Here is a 17,207-nt window from a genome sequence, read left to right as displayed (position 1 = left end):
TATTAGTAGGGATTTTGAATTATTCAATTTGGATTGTTACAGTGAATCCTCTCCGCATCTCACTAGACTGCGGATCAGCCAGGCTTTAACTTACCTAGTAATACCTAAGATTTTATATTTCTTTTAAGAAAGTGTTTTTTTTCTTTTACATTTTTCTAGACCCTACATATCAGTGACTTTATTTAAAAATATCCTATCCGGTTAGTTTATAGCCTATAAAAACGCCAAAAGACTCTTCTTGTGAGCCTCACCGATTTGACGAAAAATCAAGTGGCTTGTGACTGTTAGGGAAATCAATTTATGTGTATAAGTAATTAGTTATCAATTTCGCTATGCGCTTAGTTCTTTTTTTTTTTGTCGCGACACACATCTGAGCACCTACATAACTAATAATATGCGTACAATTCCGTCATCGGGCAGGTCATGCTGGCGCACTATTCAGAGACGCCATCACCACCGTTCTTGTGCCCCGCCAGCGCCGCTGTTTCGTTCCGCTCGGCAGTTGTGCGCTGCACGGACGATACTACGCTCGCTATCGACGGACGAAAATGTGTGCCGCGTCCTCAGTGTACTAAATACTACAGTGACAGTGCTCGTGAACCACGCACGCCGATTTAAACATTTTTAAATATACGAACGCTCAACCCAAATAATGATGGCGCCCGAGACAGTGGTAACCACGGAACCCAACAAACCGACTGCACCTTCATCTCAGCAGCAGGGCGGTGCACTGGACTGGATTAAAATCGACATAAACTACTTCAAAACTCCACCCGGACTTTTAAAAATTATACAACTTGTAAGTACTCATTATTTTAAGTTATTAAATTGATTGGGATTTTTAAAAAGTTAGATAAGACTATTCTTATGTTTTTTAAATAGCGGATTATTATTTGATTAAGTCCATTTATTTAAAAGTTTATTTTCTAATTGTATTTTGTAGTACTAAAGTTTTGAATCAAACAAAAAAGTGTTATTAGAAATAAAGCCTCCAAATGGGATTTAAAACTTTTGCTGGGAAGCGACAACAGTTACGCTACCCAGCAGAAGTTTCAAATCCCTTGGTGGCTGGGCATGTCATTAAAGTTCCGCGCTGTACCGTGAGATCGTGTACACAAGCAACATGTATTTCATGCATATGAATTATCGAGGCCATACAGTGCATATTGTCGCTGAGAATGCTTTTTGGTGTCGTGGAGGTCAGTAGGCAGCAGGCAGGCGGCAGCGGGGCGCGGGGGCTGACGCAGCAGGTTGTGCACGGTACTTGCGGAGGAGGCGAGCTAGAACTACTCCTCCATTCACCAACCGCTTGTTATATTATATCTATCTGTTTAAGTATGCTAGTTGTAAGACGTGGTGGTATTACTGGGTGACTGTTTTCTAGGAGAGCTTTTGCAAGCAATAGACACGTTGTGTATACACTGAAGTTTGATTAAAATTTGATTCTACGTTGTTAAATCTAAGGACAATAGATGTTGTATCTAACGAGAGCCAACTATTTCTTGTCTTAAAAACTTGTTTCTTTTTAAATCCTTCACTGATGAAGTCATATTACAGCAAATTATCTAAGCGAACGTCCGGTTACTCACATCTAATAATAAAATCTATTTTATTAATGGGTAACTTTATTTTATTCGGGTGCGAGTATATTAATTAATATCCTATTTTCGTTGTAGAGTTGCTAGCAGAAATTCTTTTTTTTAATTATTTAATTTCTCTAAAAGTTTGAACTCAAACTAATAGCGTTGTCAAGTCAATATCGAATTATTGGATACATGCCATACGTCGTAAAAGTTTTGGGATCATCGACGTTATCGTAACAGTCTTGATGGCTAGGCAATAGTCCTAGATATCCCCATTGACACCACCCACACAGAAATACTAACGTCCAAAGAATCAAACATGAGTGGAGGCAATGCAGTGACGCATTTTGTATAATCCGCATATGGACCTAACACTGACTACGAACACTTGTTGTTGCTAATTCATAAACAACATATCAATTTATAAAAAGAATCGTCATTCAATACTTTGAAATTAAACTTAGCTGTAAATGTGATCCTCGGAAGTGGTTGCATAAACACATCGGATATTTGAACTTGTATGCAAGATATTCGTCATAAATATTGTAGCTGGGCGTGTGTTCTCCGTCGCCTACTCGGGCCGGCTGATATCATCGCGACCTTCCTAGCTACCCAACATTGCTGCCCATATAAGTACCATATTTAAGCTCACAATGATATTCAGAGCAAGGCTTGTATCAAACATTTGAGACAATGTTATTGAGCTTGCTTCAAAGGAAGTCTGTCTGAAGTTGAATCTCAATGTTACGTCAGATACAAGACATACATACATAGTGATGTCGAAACTCGAAAACAAGCTTTCTTGTAAAATTTTATCTGAGGAATTAGTAGGTAACTTGTTTTTGATTAATTGTTATCCAACATGTTTTTTACAATGCTATCTCCAAAATAAATAAGTCTCATTACTCAGTACAAAAAAAATACATTGATGAGTCAGTTCATTGTAGGAGGCAGCAGGTCGGTAGTTCCATTTCGTCGTCTTTAGCTTCAATTAGATTAATTGCCTCATTAGAGCTTTTAATGTATCGCGTTAAATAATAGAATTACGGATTAAGACCTTTCCTGCTTATTGCATAGTTAGATTAGTGTGGGATAGTAAGAATCTTATCTCGCATGCTGAAATCGGTTATACAAGTACTTAGAAATATAAGGACAGATGTATTGTGATATTTATATGTATTTTTTAGATGTACCTATACACAACCGTGGCTTATAAAAAAAAAAATCAAGTAACAGATCGAAGGAACAATTCAAAATTTTTGGGTACCTATAACACATGCTTATCACTCTTGGGCAGAATATTCAAAATATTTTGAACTCAATATAATTTTATGAACGACTTTGATGCGTTTAATGATTGTATAGGTTTCAATTTAAAGTGTTCGGAGGCTTTTACATTGCTACACATGTGTGTCGCTTTCGCTTTCATATTACGTGACGCTGGCGATCCAAGTAAACTGCCTCTCCTAACCTTTTACTCAAATATGCGATTTGACTGAATATATGTATGTATCTTTTCTCTCCTTTTTGTAAACATTAGATATTTTACACTATCAGTTTTAACCCTCCTGATGAAGACAGGTAGAGCAAGGTAGAGACGCTCCATTTACAAAGTACAAGTATATACAAAATTCTCTTATAAAAGGTACTCGTGATAAAAATCATAGAATCAATAGGTTAAAACCCTGAGCATTCGTGTCATTCAACTGTGACCTTAGCGTTTGGCAGCACTATCGCTACCGATAATACGCTGATGAAAAAACACGATAGCAATAGGGTGGCTTTACTCAGCCAACCACAGTAGGATTATAACTTTCTTTTTAAAAATAAACCGTTACATAACATGTAAATGTAACGCAGTCTGAGTAGAAAGTGTGGGTTTTTCAAATAAACATATTTATAGAACGCACGTTTTAGTTATGCTTCCATAAAACGCACATTGTAAGAGTAGGACTATGTTCGTTTATGAAGTGATTGGCACTAACATCCTGATTAATAGAAACTAGAATACATATACTGTAAGTAACAAAATCAATTGTTGCAATTTATGCTATTTTGTATGTTGTAATTTCATTTATTTGACTGACAAGGGCAATGGATTCTTCAGTGATACTTGAGCGTAACAGGAAAACGTTATTTTTCTTATCTCTTTTTGTATAAAATTTATGAATTGCATGTTAAGGTGGACGAACATTGTACTTTTTTTAATCTTAAGACTGACTCATTGTATATATTCATCGGATTTCTGTGACTGTTCCGATAAGATTTGGCAGGTGGTGAAGTGTCGAGACATAATAGGAGGCAGTGATAACAACTGGTCTTAAATAAATAAGGATTTTACAGACAATTTACAATTGAATAATTGTGGACAATTGCCAACGGAAATAATGTGTCGTGTATCATATGGTATCCGTACTACCTAATATTATTTAGCATAAAAAGCTATTATGTAGTATACGAGTATTTAGAAACTATCGGGACAATAAAGGCATGATACCTACATACATGCAGGTAATTACAAATCATTACTAAATTAAACATAAGTTTGTGGTCTTTAATAAAATCTTTACAATGAATTAGTTAAACCATCATTAATGAATAATTAGTATAAAAGACCTCTTTTAATTGAAAGCATGGTATTTACCAAGAATCTATACACCTGTTCAAAGTACATAAAAACAGGTAGTTTCATCTATAAGTATTAAGTTAATTGTTAATCTTTTCACAGTACGTTAATCTGTACTAAAGCAAGTATTCCTTGCATATATTTACAAAGTTTACGTAACACGCTATGAATAATGCAAGTAAATGATGACACATACACAAACACATAATCTTAAGTTCAGTAGGTACTGTGGTTTTAGTCAGTCTCTGTTCCACTTATTGTTAAATTACTAATTTTTTACTACAATGAATGGCGAATTAAGTCGACTTAGTTCTAATGTCATCTGTTTACTTATTATTTAACGCGAATATTAAATTATTCCCACAACTAATGACTGGTAGGTACTGCTATTGTTATTTTCCTTAGCTCTGATCTAGAGATAAAGATGCGACGTCGCAACAACACGTCAACATTAATTTATAGATACCAGTTAGGATTATTTTAAGCCAGAGAAAATAATCTTTACGCTACCACGTCAGTTGTGGTTAGTCGATGTCTATTTTCTGCTATCTAACTTATTATTCTCTTCAGTCTACAAATAATCCTTGAAAATTTTCACATTTATTCTTCATTTATTCATTATCGTTGATACCATATGTCTATGATCGATACTGTCGCTCCTCCGTCCTCATCAAGAATTCGAGAACCTACGCAGACTCCCACATAGCAATAGGTATAATAGGCATTTTGCCTTCGATTTGATGGTATGCTAAACATTTTTGAATAATTTAAATAATCATAATTACTTCTACTTCATACTCTTAATTAATCGGTAATAATAATGACTCTCAAACGCGCGTTGAAAGAGAGCTCATAAAAACACCCCTTCAAGTTTGATGTGTGGGATTACAAATAAGCCTGTCGTTAATTTAACTGCACATAGGTATAATTTCATAGCTACAATTCTTCGTTAAGAATGTAAACAAACGACGCGTGCACAAATGAGACGATAAGCGGTTATAAAATCTTATCAATCAGTTCGCCGATATTAAATCATAATCAACTTATCGATAACAATGGTGAAAGACATTTCATTTAGCTGCTTAAGTTTGTATTTAAGTTATCTAGACCAAGCACGTGACCAGAGCAAAATGAAATTTCGCGATGCAGACTGGACGTTAACCTTAGTCCGTGATTACTTTTTAATATTAATAAGCTTAAAATAACAGGCATATTAACAGACGATTTAAATTTTGCATTCGTAGCTTATTCGAGAGCGACATCGGGTGAAAGTTGGCATCAAAATGAAAGTAGTACTGTCAACATGTGGTCCGGCGTGGCCGCCAGCGTCGGTACCTACGCGTCTTGCCTCGCGTTGGCCGGAGTGGCCGGTGTGACAACTTGTAGATTTCCCATCGTTTGAACACTTTGAACCACTCAATATCGATGTGTACTCGTAATACTTTTCACTAAACCGCTAGTGTGTGAAACGACTGACTGAGCGACGTCTAATTTGATTTTAACCGAAAGTTTAACATGTAAGACAAGATACCATTTTTTTGCATAAAAGGTCTCTTTAAACATAGCCAGTGGGATACATTTTGCTACCGGAGTTTTGAAAGGCAGTTATCTCATTATTACGAAGAGCGCAACGCAAATATGGTCATGGCTTTAGCCAACAGTTTGTAATCATGGATTCGTCAACGTTGCTCTTCAGACTATAATTACTCACTTTTCAACTTTTACTGCAACTCAAATACAAAAAGTAGAGACGTAGTAAATCTTCTTTGAGATGTATGTTGTTAAATACCATTCGTTTTCACATCACTTTCAATAATGTTCTAAATGTCTGACTGTCTCTACATTTCATTTTATCATGATAGAGATAGCAAATGAATATGGAGCGATTTTAAAGTGAGTTGCGTTTGTAATTATGGTGGTAAAGTTTATCCTAGACAGCCTTTGATCATAAAATGAACTGGAAATAAACTGATAACGCGGTAGTGCTACGATCTAGCTCGAATCTAGCTAATATACGAGCTACGAAATGTTAGTTCGATTATGAATGCAACGATTTAGAAATTAGCTTTCACATCTGATAGTTTGGTGCCCCTTGATCCTTGGATATCTAGAATTGATTTCATAATGTCGAAATTAAACGAATTCATATGAAAATATTTTTAATTAAAAAAAGCCCCAAACTTAACATTTCTCAGTTGAAAATAAATATCTTGAACCGAGAACTAACACGAAATCTTTAAGAACACATGAAAAGAGCATAATAGAATAACAACCTATTGCATACACACGTCGAACACAAAAATGTGTTTCGTAATTTTCGCATTGTACGTAAGTATGCGGCGTTTCGAGCTTGCGACACACCTAAACACTTTACTCTACTTGTATGCAGTGGGTATGTAAACCACAGAACACATGTATACGAATAGCATAAGTCTTAGCCTGATAATAGGCACGCTTAGCACATATTATCACGGACTGTAAATAGAAACGACGATATTCTTTATATGTATTGTGAACAGCTAAGTGGCACCTGTTTAAAAATAAATTGAAATACATTTAATACATATTTTTGAATGTAGAGCCCATAAGTTTCATTACACATTTAGTGCGGAAGTGCCAGATTAAACAATGAATGCAAATGTATATTTTCTTATCAAGCATAATGTTCGTTTTATCTCGTTTACATCAGTTATATTTATCTGCCGCTACAGCGGACGGTTATTTCGGGAGGACGCTCATCTGTTGTTCTCTCATTTTTCTGATTAGTATCCGAGAAAACGGGTCATGGCGTTCATAGGCGAGAAAACAATAACACGCTTTGTAATAGAGCTTTGATAATACCACCTTGAGGATTGAAGACATGTAAACTCGTCATGTATGTGTACAGTTGATCTATGTCTTATTCTTGTACTTTCATCAATTAGTCACAGGCCCTCGCGTTAGGCGATGCGTGACCTACGAACTTTGACTTGCAACACCTCTCCAATCATCTCTATTGAGATACTGATCCTGTCAGCCTTGAGTTTAATTATTAAATTAGGAGGAATGTGTTGCTTAAAAGGGGTGCTACGTAGATGCATGTCTGATTCAAACAATTGTGTCCCTATAAGCTAAAATTATGACATATGTATTTATAACGCCTCATAGTAGGAAAGAGGATAAACATTGCACAAATATCTGGAGTTACTTATGTGATAATGAGAGATCGAAGTCCTTTTTAATCTTAGCAAATTATTCTCTAAGGTACAACGCAAATCATTTAAGGTAAATCAACATCTATTTATAGATGTGATTTAAGGAAATATATGAGTGGCATTATGACTTCACCATAACGTGCTGTCATTCATAGATGGTTGTGAGCGTAAGCTCTTATTTTGGGTAAATATTGCTCTGAGGTCTTAAACGCGGCGATTCATGTCATCCAAGCGCGGCGCTTTATTCACACAGAGCACATTCCCCTGAGAATGTAACACTATGAGTACCTATTGTTCGCTTTACAGCCCGCAAACTTCTCAAGCCATCGCTGATGTGAGTTGGCTGAGTCTCATCACAACGAACATGCAACTTCAAGTAGTTCGAGCTTCGTTAATGTGTGTCGGTACATTGCTTTCCAATTAGTTTACCGAAGGTCACAAGGAAAAGGCACGTAATCGTTACTTTACCGTGTTATAAGAAAATCCAACGTAATTCAGTCTATAATTTTGCTACTGCTTCGTTCACGAGCGGTTATTTTTATTTTATTATCTTTATCTGTTTGTAAACATCGCTTTGTAGATGGCCAGCTGCGTTGTCGTACAGTCACGGTTGCCGAATCAAGGCCAATGAAATTGAAATACTTTCTTTGAAATGTATTCTCTTCGTGCTGACTATCATTGTTATCAAGGTCAATATTGTTCGGACTAAGGTCAAGCTGTACTAACAGAATTTATTGAACAGTGTGGTGGGTATAATATAATCGATACAAAAGTAAGCAGGTAGGAAAGAATGCGGAGGGCGGAGGGCGGGCGACGCGGCCAGCCGCAGAATAGTTGGGCGACATAACTCGAATGCCTTTTGTGGCTATCATAAAACTGAGCGGCTCAATAGGTTGCCGGCAACATGGTTGTCCGCCGCGCCGGTGTCTCTAGATCTGGGGATTGCGTCATATACTGAGCGTGAGCAAGACCCAAATTAATATTCGTTCACAATGTCAAATTGACGAGTTGCTCGCTGGTATATTTAAGTTATTTTATAGTATTACCTATTAGTCAAGGCCAACATCATTTCACAAATGTGCGATAATTGAATGTTATCGACTCGACTAGAACCTCGTTTGTTGAGTTGGTTACCAACTTGTTTGCTTAATGGATTATATAGAAAATATCAATGATATGCAACATTTATATTTACATCTCTTTAATAGATAAAGAACTCAGAAACTGATTTAATTTTGAACGAAAGAGGACACCTTAGATTTTCAGAATAAGGCATGATTAATTCTGACTCCATAAGAGCTTTCTCTGTAGTAATCGCTTAAAAAGAGAAAGTTGTGCATTTAATAATTTACATCTACTAAATTTTGAGTCTAAATTTATTAATATTTATATAATCTATGTAAGTAACGAAGTGTGTTTTGTTCAGTGAAATTATAATATTATATTTTGTGTAATTTAAAAGATTTTGTCAGCACAATTTTGAAATGTTGATACTCAACATTTCAAAAATAGAATGGTGCACCCTATTCGGAAGTATGGTCAATGAACCGACTAGACTGTTTGGGCATGTCACCCCCTCCCCTTGCCGCCCCCCCTGCTCTGGCTTCACCGCTGCACGCACCCATTGACCCGAATGTTATTACTTGATTGCATTTTCACTTCGCAACTGTTGCGTCGCTAGATTGAGTTCGACACTAACACTTCACTCACAGAGCAGGGTCAGAAAACGACATTAATCACTCATTTTATTGCCTATCGCTTTGTATCCATTTTCCTTGATATGATTTACAATCTACGTTTCTGTTAAATGGTCATGCAACGGCATTCAGGAATGTTAGGCGAATTGTTTAGTGTTAGATGTCAATATCAGTTCGATTAAAAACGGGTGTGGATCGATACAAGCACTTAATTCCATTGCGAATAGGTATGTAGTTATACTTCAAGGACAATTGCGCATTGAATCTACTCATGGGAGTCTAACAGCATAAATACACGCAGATCGACTGGTAGATACTTACTGGCAGCCTTGTGTTAGTCCATATAGATGAAGAACCTGATGCATAGAAATTTTGTTGGAAATATCGAAAATAAGAGAGAAAGTAAGCTGAGCTAACTTGTTTATATTGTCAAACCGGTTCTTTTTTGTCGGTATCTTTTGTGAAGACTTTTCTATCCAATGTTCTTTTTCTTGCTTGTGTGGTTATAATATAAATTATGGTTTTCGTGACTTGGCTTTTTTGACAAAAGCAACTTTAGAAATATGCATGGAGAATCTTTGCGTTAGCAAAAAAAGTTTGGCAAAACTGGATTCTTTTAAAAATAATTAAAGGGTCTGGCCTTTTACAACACATTTATAAAGGTATGTACGTTTGTAGTTTCCATATAGGTCCTGCGAAGGAATGCGTTTAAGTATTCGTTGTGTCGCATTAAGTTGCACGGGTGTGTCCCGTCATTTGTAGCACTTTCGTCAATAGATGTAGATACCGAATACAGTGGTATCGGAAATCCGGCCACGTTTTGTTATTTGGAGCGAGACTGCAACGTGTAAAAGCGATGATGGTCTATGAACCCATTGAGTACCTCGGTATGGCGGTCGCGTCACAAGCGTACACACGACGCCTGCTCGCGGAGGCGCCCGGCGACGCACTTTCTCCATATTATATGCAACTGTGCACGTGCCTCATTTGACACACATTTTCGCAGGTCCTACAAGTTAAGGTCATACGTGTGCATATATTTTCGAGGCGGATGGTATCTTTTACTTGGACAGGGCCTGATTGAACATGCGATACACTCTGTTGGCAAGTTAAGTCGGGACTTCCGTAGTATTTCGCAGGTCGTCAGATGTGTTTGGTTATCGGATGGAATTTCTACAAACAACACCTGTTAGCGAGCGTTGCGACGGTGGGTTCGTGTTCGCGAGCGATATCAAACCGGTTTGGTGCGTTGAGGCCGTCGTGTGGCGCGCGCTGGCGATGCCGGAGCTGCGCGCGCGCCGCGTGCTCTCCGATGGACGCTAATGGTTTACATTTACCTGACACCGTTGTCCTAGTGGTACCGGGACGTTACCGCTACTCCATCCATTATGTTGCGCTGGTTAGGAGCTAATCTAAAATTATACTTTATGGCGCTACTGAATTACATGTTAGTGCTTTAATGCAACACATTAGATGCGTTTGTCGTGAACGTAACGCTGCGTTTTCTTTTATAGAAACAAATTAAACTTGTCAATCAAACGAAGCCCCATGATGGGTTGCTGTTGCTATGCCGCTTCGGCAGGGTTACAGTAGTCAAAAGCTTGTCGATGGTATTAAAATGATTGGAAGTTTTTTCCGAGAATCCACCCTAATAATTTACCAGTATCATACTCATTTACGACATTGGCGTGCATGTAAAATAGCTCACTTTCGCACCTAATTGAATCTAATCTAAAGATTTTTAAGATCTAAAACTAGGAAAAACAACAAATAACATTCACGAGAAGGAATATCATATAAACGTTACGGTGCTTGGGTACTTTACAAAAGTTTGATAGGTAATATTCAATGTTATCGTTTATCTGATAAAGATGACGTTATCTACATTATCTAACCATAGTTATGTAGGTACATCTTCGGGTGTAACGGGTGTATTAGTCATGGCTGAGCAAGGCGGAGTCACAATGCGAGTCAATCGTGTACACTAGGGCACAACAACAATAAACTTTACAACCAACAGAGGGCTCCACCTTTTAAAGTAATATTATTGCAATGGTAGAAAAGAGATGCCGCTCTACGCCACGTAGCGCTGTCTCGATCCTCATCTGTAAACATAATTTTAAAGAGTTTGTAGGCTCAGACGTCTACCAAAGTATAATGTGTCCGTAATTAGTCCTTATATTACTTTGTATTTGTAACTTTAAGTGATGTTGTACTTATTTAGCATTATCTACGATTTATTTACAATGTAACCTAAACCTTTACACATTTGAAAATTGTTTCTCAGTTTATTTGCAACACCGAAACATTTTTGACAAAAATTGATAAAGGAATAATTAATTAATTCTATGTACTTATTTGTTATTAAAGTGTACCAATTTAGGCAGCATATGTTAATTTTAGTATAGAGCGATAAGAATATGACCAACGCGCTATATTATGTAATAATGTATAAGAAAAACATTATTTTAAAGTTGAGTATCGACACGCTGGCCGTTGACAGAATAAACACTGAATTTGTAAACATCTATTACTTTAAACTTGTCTCCCACATAGTCTATCTATGTGCCGCTTCCAAGTTCTACGGTCTTAAACTCTGTCACCAGGTGGCACATCAACTATTTAAAAAGGAGAAGCAGAACTGCCATGCCGTCTTTGTCACTTTAAAGAGTTTGTGAAAAGTCGAATAGATGTTAAGTAACTAAATAGAGTGGTTTCTGAATACGACTGTTAGACTAACATAATGTAATACACAATACTATTGGTGTGCCTTAACTTAATAACTATCTTATTTATCTTAATCCAGTCGTCATTTTTTGGAAGTTCCAAATTGTTGGTTCAAATTTGGAACTCGTTTCTAATCATTTGTGACACACACGTTCCTAGAACGTCCTTAGAGAATTTCCACAGACTATAACAAAATAGGCTGAGTAAAACGGAGCCGAGTATACGTCAATATTTCTTGTATATTGTTCTATTGTTATACAAAGGCCGAAGCACGATAAGCGGACTAATAACACTACATTTACAAATGTCACACATGCTTGTACTACGTGAATCTTCGTCAGTTCTTTGTTAAGAGGAAGTAAAAACTGTCATATTTTTATTCAGAGAACGACTTTCACTCTATGAAATTTTATCCTTGTGTCGCCGAGTTTTCACAAACACTCAAGTCGATTGCACAAAGACACCCAGACTCAGGGCAAGCTCACAGACAGCGAAAATAACTTCAAGGAAACTATTAGACCAGTTAGACTAGCTCTGCGAATTTAAATTGAATAATTAAAGAAACAGCACAAAATTAAGGATACAAACACGATTGTCACCCAACTATCTTAAGAAAGATAAACCTGTTTAATTAGATATTTGTGTAGATCGTTAACGATTTCACCTCTTTGAGCTATTGCCTACCTGCGTTAGGGCTTAAAATTCTTGTTCAATATTCGATCAGAGTTCTTGTACCTGTTATTCCAAAATGAGTCATGATTTCATGATTCAATTTTATCTTACCCTTTAGGTAAAATTTGACGATATCGTTAAGCGCTTCAGATATGATAACAAAAAAAAAACAAAAGTGCCTGATGACAATAGCGAATGAGTCAGCCAGGACTTTTGGGAGTATTAATTAAACCCACCAGTACCGATAACCACTAGTAAGTCAAGTTAATTAACATAACTAAATAATTATTAATGTGAAATGTTAACGTAAAATATTAGTGTTAACGTTTTCCATTAAATAATAACTGTTTGAAATGATAGCTGTTAGTGAAATTGGGGTCAATAGAAATCGCTATTTATATTTGTAAGCCCGCTGATGTCTGTCATAAATAATTTTACTTCATAACCCAATAGATCGTCTAGAAGTCTAGACGATTGTTATAATAACGTTTATATTCAGTTAGCAAAGTTGTGTTCTTGTTTATTGCTGTGAAACCTGCTTTGAATTGTTTACCTTCAAACAATTCCAAATATCATTGGCTTTTAATTTTTAACTAATAAACAATGTGTATTCATATAATGCAATTGATTTATATACCGTTTTAACAAAAAAATGTATTTTATCAACTATTCGTTCATTCGGCATGAGCAATATTATGCTTATGCTTTTAGGTTTTGCTCGCGATTTCGCTCTCCTGAATCTCGGTATAGCTGCAAAACTTTACTTTTCTTTAACGGAGTCTAAAACAATGCATACTGAACGGAGGTCAGCTACCTCCTTAAAAAACTTATCGAAATCGGTTCAACTGTTAGAAAGTGAAATGTAACAAACGTACTTGCATATATAATAGAATAAAAGTTAGTTTTTTCTAACCTAATGAGCATAACAATGCAATATTCCGTAACGCGTACTGTTTAAGCTCTTATCTCATCGCTCTGGATGTTTTTAAATTGTAATTGAAATGTTTGGCAACCATCGTACTTAACATGTTTGACAGTCATCTCAATTGGTTTTGACTAGGCCAAATAAAATGTATTCAATGAACGACTCCTTGCGTGATAGAGATTTTATACCCAGAGAATCTAATCGAACATAGGGTATATAGATTCTAGGCATTAAATCATAAATTTAATGATTGAATCTGTACTTTTTTAACCGGGCTAATCCTCATGGACTTTCTCCGCTCTGGGGAATTCCCATTTGTATATCGGCTCCTCTCGGAGCCTCGGAGTGCCTTCCTTGTACCTAAGACCACGGGAACGCGATGCAAACTACCGCTACATGTTGAACCATCAAAAATCAAAAAACATTTATTCAAATTAGATTACTAAGAAGCACTTTTTGAAGGTCAGATTACATTGGATAGCACCCAGTTGCAGCAGTGCTTTTGCTGTGAGAGAAGAAACGGCGCAATAATGATGCAATAATGAATGATATAATGAGATAAACTGTTGTGTTCCAGGTGCTGGGCATCCTGTGCATGGCTCTGGCGTCACCATGGTACTCCACGTGGTTCGTGTTCGTCGCAGTCACCAGTTTCATCACAACACTCATGTGGAGTTTCGTGTACCTGCTCAGTATCAAGGAAGCCCTTAAATTACCCATTAATTGGGTATTATCCGTAAGTACCATATTTAATACAATATTAAATATCTTCGTGTCAATTGTAATTTTCCCAGTAGCCAAATATAATTTATGCTTACCGTAACAACTAAATGATCAGTAGCCCTGCTTCGATGCAGAGTCAAGTTTTCCAACATTAATTAAGAGCAAGACTGCTCTTAATATTAATTGCAAATAAATCATTAAACGATACCATAAAATTAATAACTTCCTTAGTAGTTGGTAACATAAATAAGGCTCTACGCCTTCAAGACAGTGAACCAGTACTAATCCCAGCAATGTGTTAAATTTTCAGGAACTTATCAGCGTGGGTTTGGAGACATTTATGTACCTGATAGCGTTCATAGTGATGTTCGCGGCGACGGCCGGTTACTACTCCGTCCCAATGTATGGGGCGAACGTTGCAGCTGCTGTAAGTACCACAAAATAATAATACATATTAGTCGAGATCGCGTACGCGTATAAATGTTTACTGCTGTGAATTGTTTTAAGTGTGTGTAATATAGAGTCAACTTAAGACTAATGAAGACAGCTGTTTATTTTGTACTTCGCACAGCGACAAAACAAAACTTAACTTTCTCTTTTAATTTGCATATTGACTTACACCAACTTTCGTCAGTGGTTTTAAAACGTTCATTCTAATGGACGGGCGTCTGTTTTGACATGTTTTATGATTTTTATCGTGGCTCTTGCAATGTAAATTATTTTAAATTATCTTTTATCATTAACTATTATATTTACTCGTATCTTTGCGATCATTAAGTATTTAAATAAATTATGTACACTTAAGTAGTGTGTTATGAGCTGCATTTGTAACGAGATATTTTGAGTGTATATTTATGAACTCTGTGAGGTTTACGTAATGTAATACTGTATTTTGTTGTACAGGTGTTCGGTATCTTCAACACAGCGGCGTACGCGGCCAGTGCGTTCTTGCTGTTCAAGGAGCACCGAGGCAGCACGATGTCCACGTCGCAGGCGGCGTGAGTGTCACGCGCATGCGCCGACGGCCACTAGCATATAAACCTCAATGAAAACCTATAATAATTATTACGCTCACATTCATTTCGCTTTCGATTCTGAACGCCAAAATCTAACTATTCTTCACGTTCTTGAATGTTAGCACTTATGTATTGATTATCTACTTACATATATTATTTTGTAGAGCAAGTGAAGTTTTACAACTTCGTGCATACCTTCAGTTTAGTGTCCAACGATTTATAAAATTAAACAATATATCTATGTTTGTTAAATTAAAAAAAGTCGAATGCAATGAATGTATCTTTGACTGCCACGTTATATAAAGAGATGATAAAGTTATTTTGTACTTATACATGAACAAATCCAATTGATCAGATCCAATTGAATTGCTTGATTTAATTTTATAAAATGATGAGTTATTTCGTGGATCAAATCGTTTTTGCCTTTTAGACCAGCCCCAAAACAAATAAAAAAATTCTATTCCCTAAGTTTATGAAAGCCGTTTTATTAAAAGTAACTTGGTAAGGGAGCAAGAGGTTAGCGTCTTTGTCATAAATATACAAAATGTCTTTAAAGTCATAACAAACAGTATGAATTTGTATTAATAATAGACTTACACTTAAATTAAAGGCCATAGATTGAGTTAATTTAAGTTAAATAGTTGGGTAGGTATGTTAAACAATCAGTAATATGTTTAGCCACAATTAAAGTGATGTTGAATTCTATGAACAAACAGTAAGCTCTTTGTAATAAATTTAAGTTATGTATTGAACACTGAAGATATAAACTAAAATGTTTTCTATTCTCCCGATGTCAACGAATTTAATGTACGACTTTTGAATAAACTAAATAATTTATTAAAAAAAACATTCTTAATTAGGATGACGTAGTTATAAAGATTACATAACATTTTGAGGTAAACCAAAAGAGTTTTTATATGAATATGCACAATTATAAAATGTGTTATAGGGTTTTTATGAATGTATCTTTTTCTTCTCGTTTCACCGACCTTATGTATTGAAAATTATAGGAAATTGTATACCTATTATGAAAAGATACAATAACATATAATTATTAAAAAGACAAAATATCAATGAACGAAGTAAACGAATAAAGTCTTAAACATATGATTGTAATGCAACACCTGACAAGAATTATTTATGATGAAAAAATATATTTGTATCAGAAAAGGATATTTTTGGAAAACAGTTTCAGAAAGAATGTTTAAATATTAACCTTTATAGATACGTTTTTATAAGTCCTTTATTTTATTATGAATTGTATAAAATGTATACCTCCGTAGCCGAATGTCATTACTTACAAGCGCGATTGTCGAACGCCTAAAATGTATGAAAATGACATTCCTGTCAATTTAATACATTTTTGTGATTCGATAACCGTTAGTACTTGTAAAAATGTCAAATTTCGTTGAATCGTTTGGCTACTATGTGCCCAAACGAGAATATACCCACTTTAATTTGTATTAACTTAACCATGAAAGTGATGCGCGTCAGGAAGGTTTGTAAATCTCAGGTTGGTTAAGGAGAAAGTATTTTATAGTACATTAAGGTATTCTCTATATTATACGGGATTGAGCACTTTTTCTACACCTTATACCTACTTAGGTACAAATATTTACACTTGTATTTTAATATAATACTTCTTATAGTTACATTTTGATGTTTTTGTTAAGAACTGAAATATTTAAGTTGTGTTGAATGTCAGAAGTTTTGTGAAGTTTTTAAACAATAGTTAATTTTATTGAACTAATTTGTAAAAAGTTAATAAATATATTTTAACATAGAAAGGTTTTTATTATTTACAAATCTACCAAAGGAATACCGTGGCGATATGCTGGTAGATAATGCGAATTGGATTAGTGGCATTCATTGAAAAATGGTAAACAAGTAGTTCTATAAAAGTTGGTCATCCACCAAATGTACGTCCGCACGGTGTTGCTGTTTAGTGTTTGTTGTACAGCAACAGCAAATATACCTCAATCATATGTTAACATTTTAACTGACCAGTTACCACTTTACTTGAGATACAGCCTGGAGACTGTCA

General features: G+C 35.7%; 1 protein-coding gene across 1 annotated transcript; it reads left to right on the top strand.

Moving 5' to 3' along the window:
- Positions 1-434: 434 nt before the first annotated feature.
- On the top strand, positions 435-16,950 carry LOC113507145 (CKLF-like MARVEL transmembrane domain-containing protein 4). The gene is made up of 4 exons (XM_026890006.1): positions 435-799; positions 14,002-14,160; positions 14,458-14,574; positions 15,051-16,950. The coding sequence occupies exons 1-4, from the start codon at positions 653-655 to the stop codon at positions 15,147-15,149; spliced, it is 522 nt and encodes a 173-aa protein (XP_026745807.1). The 5' UTR covers positions 435-652; the 3' UTR covers positions 15,150-16,950.
- The last annotated feature ends 257 nt before the right edge of the window (positions 16,951-17,207 follow it).

The sequence above is a fragment of the Trichoplusia ni genome, unplaced genomic scaffold (assembly GCF_003590095.1).
Source record: "Trichoplusia ni isolate ovarian cell line Hi5 unplaced genomic scaffold, tn1 tig00000743, whole genome shotgun sequence".
Lineage (NCBI taxonomy): Eukaryota > Metazoa > Arthropoda > Insecta > Lepidoptera > Noctuidae > Trichoplusia > Trichoplusia ni.
This window is presented reverse-complemented; position numbering and strand designations above follow the sequence as displayed.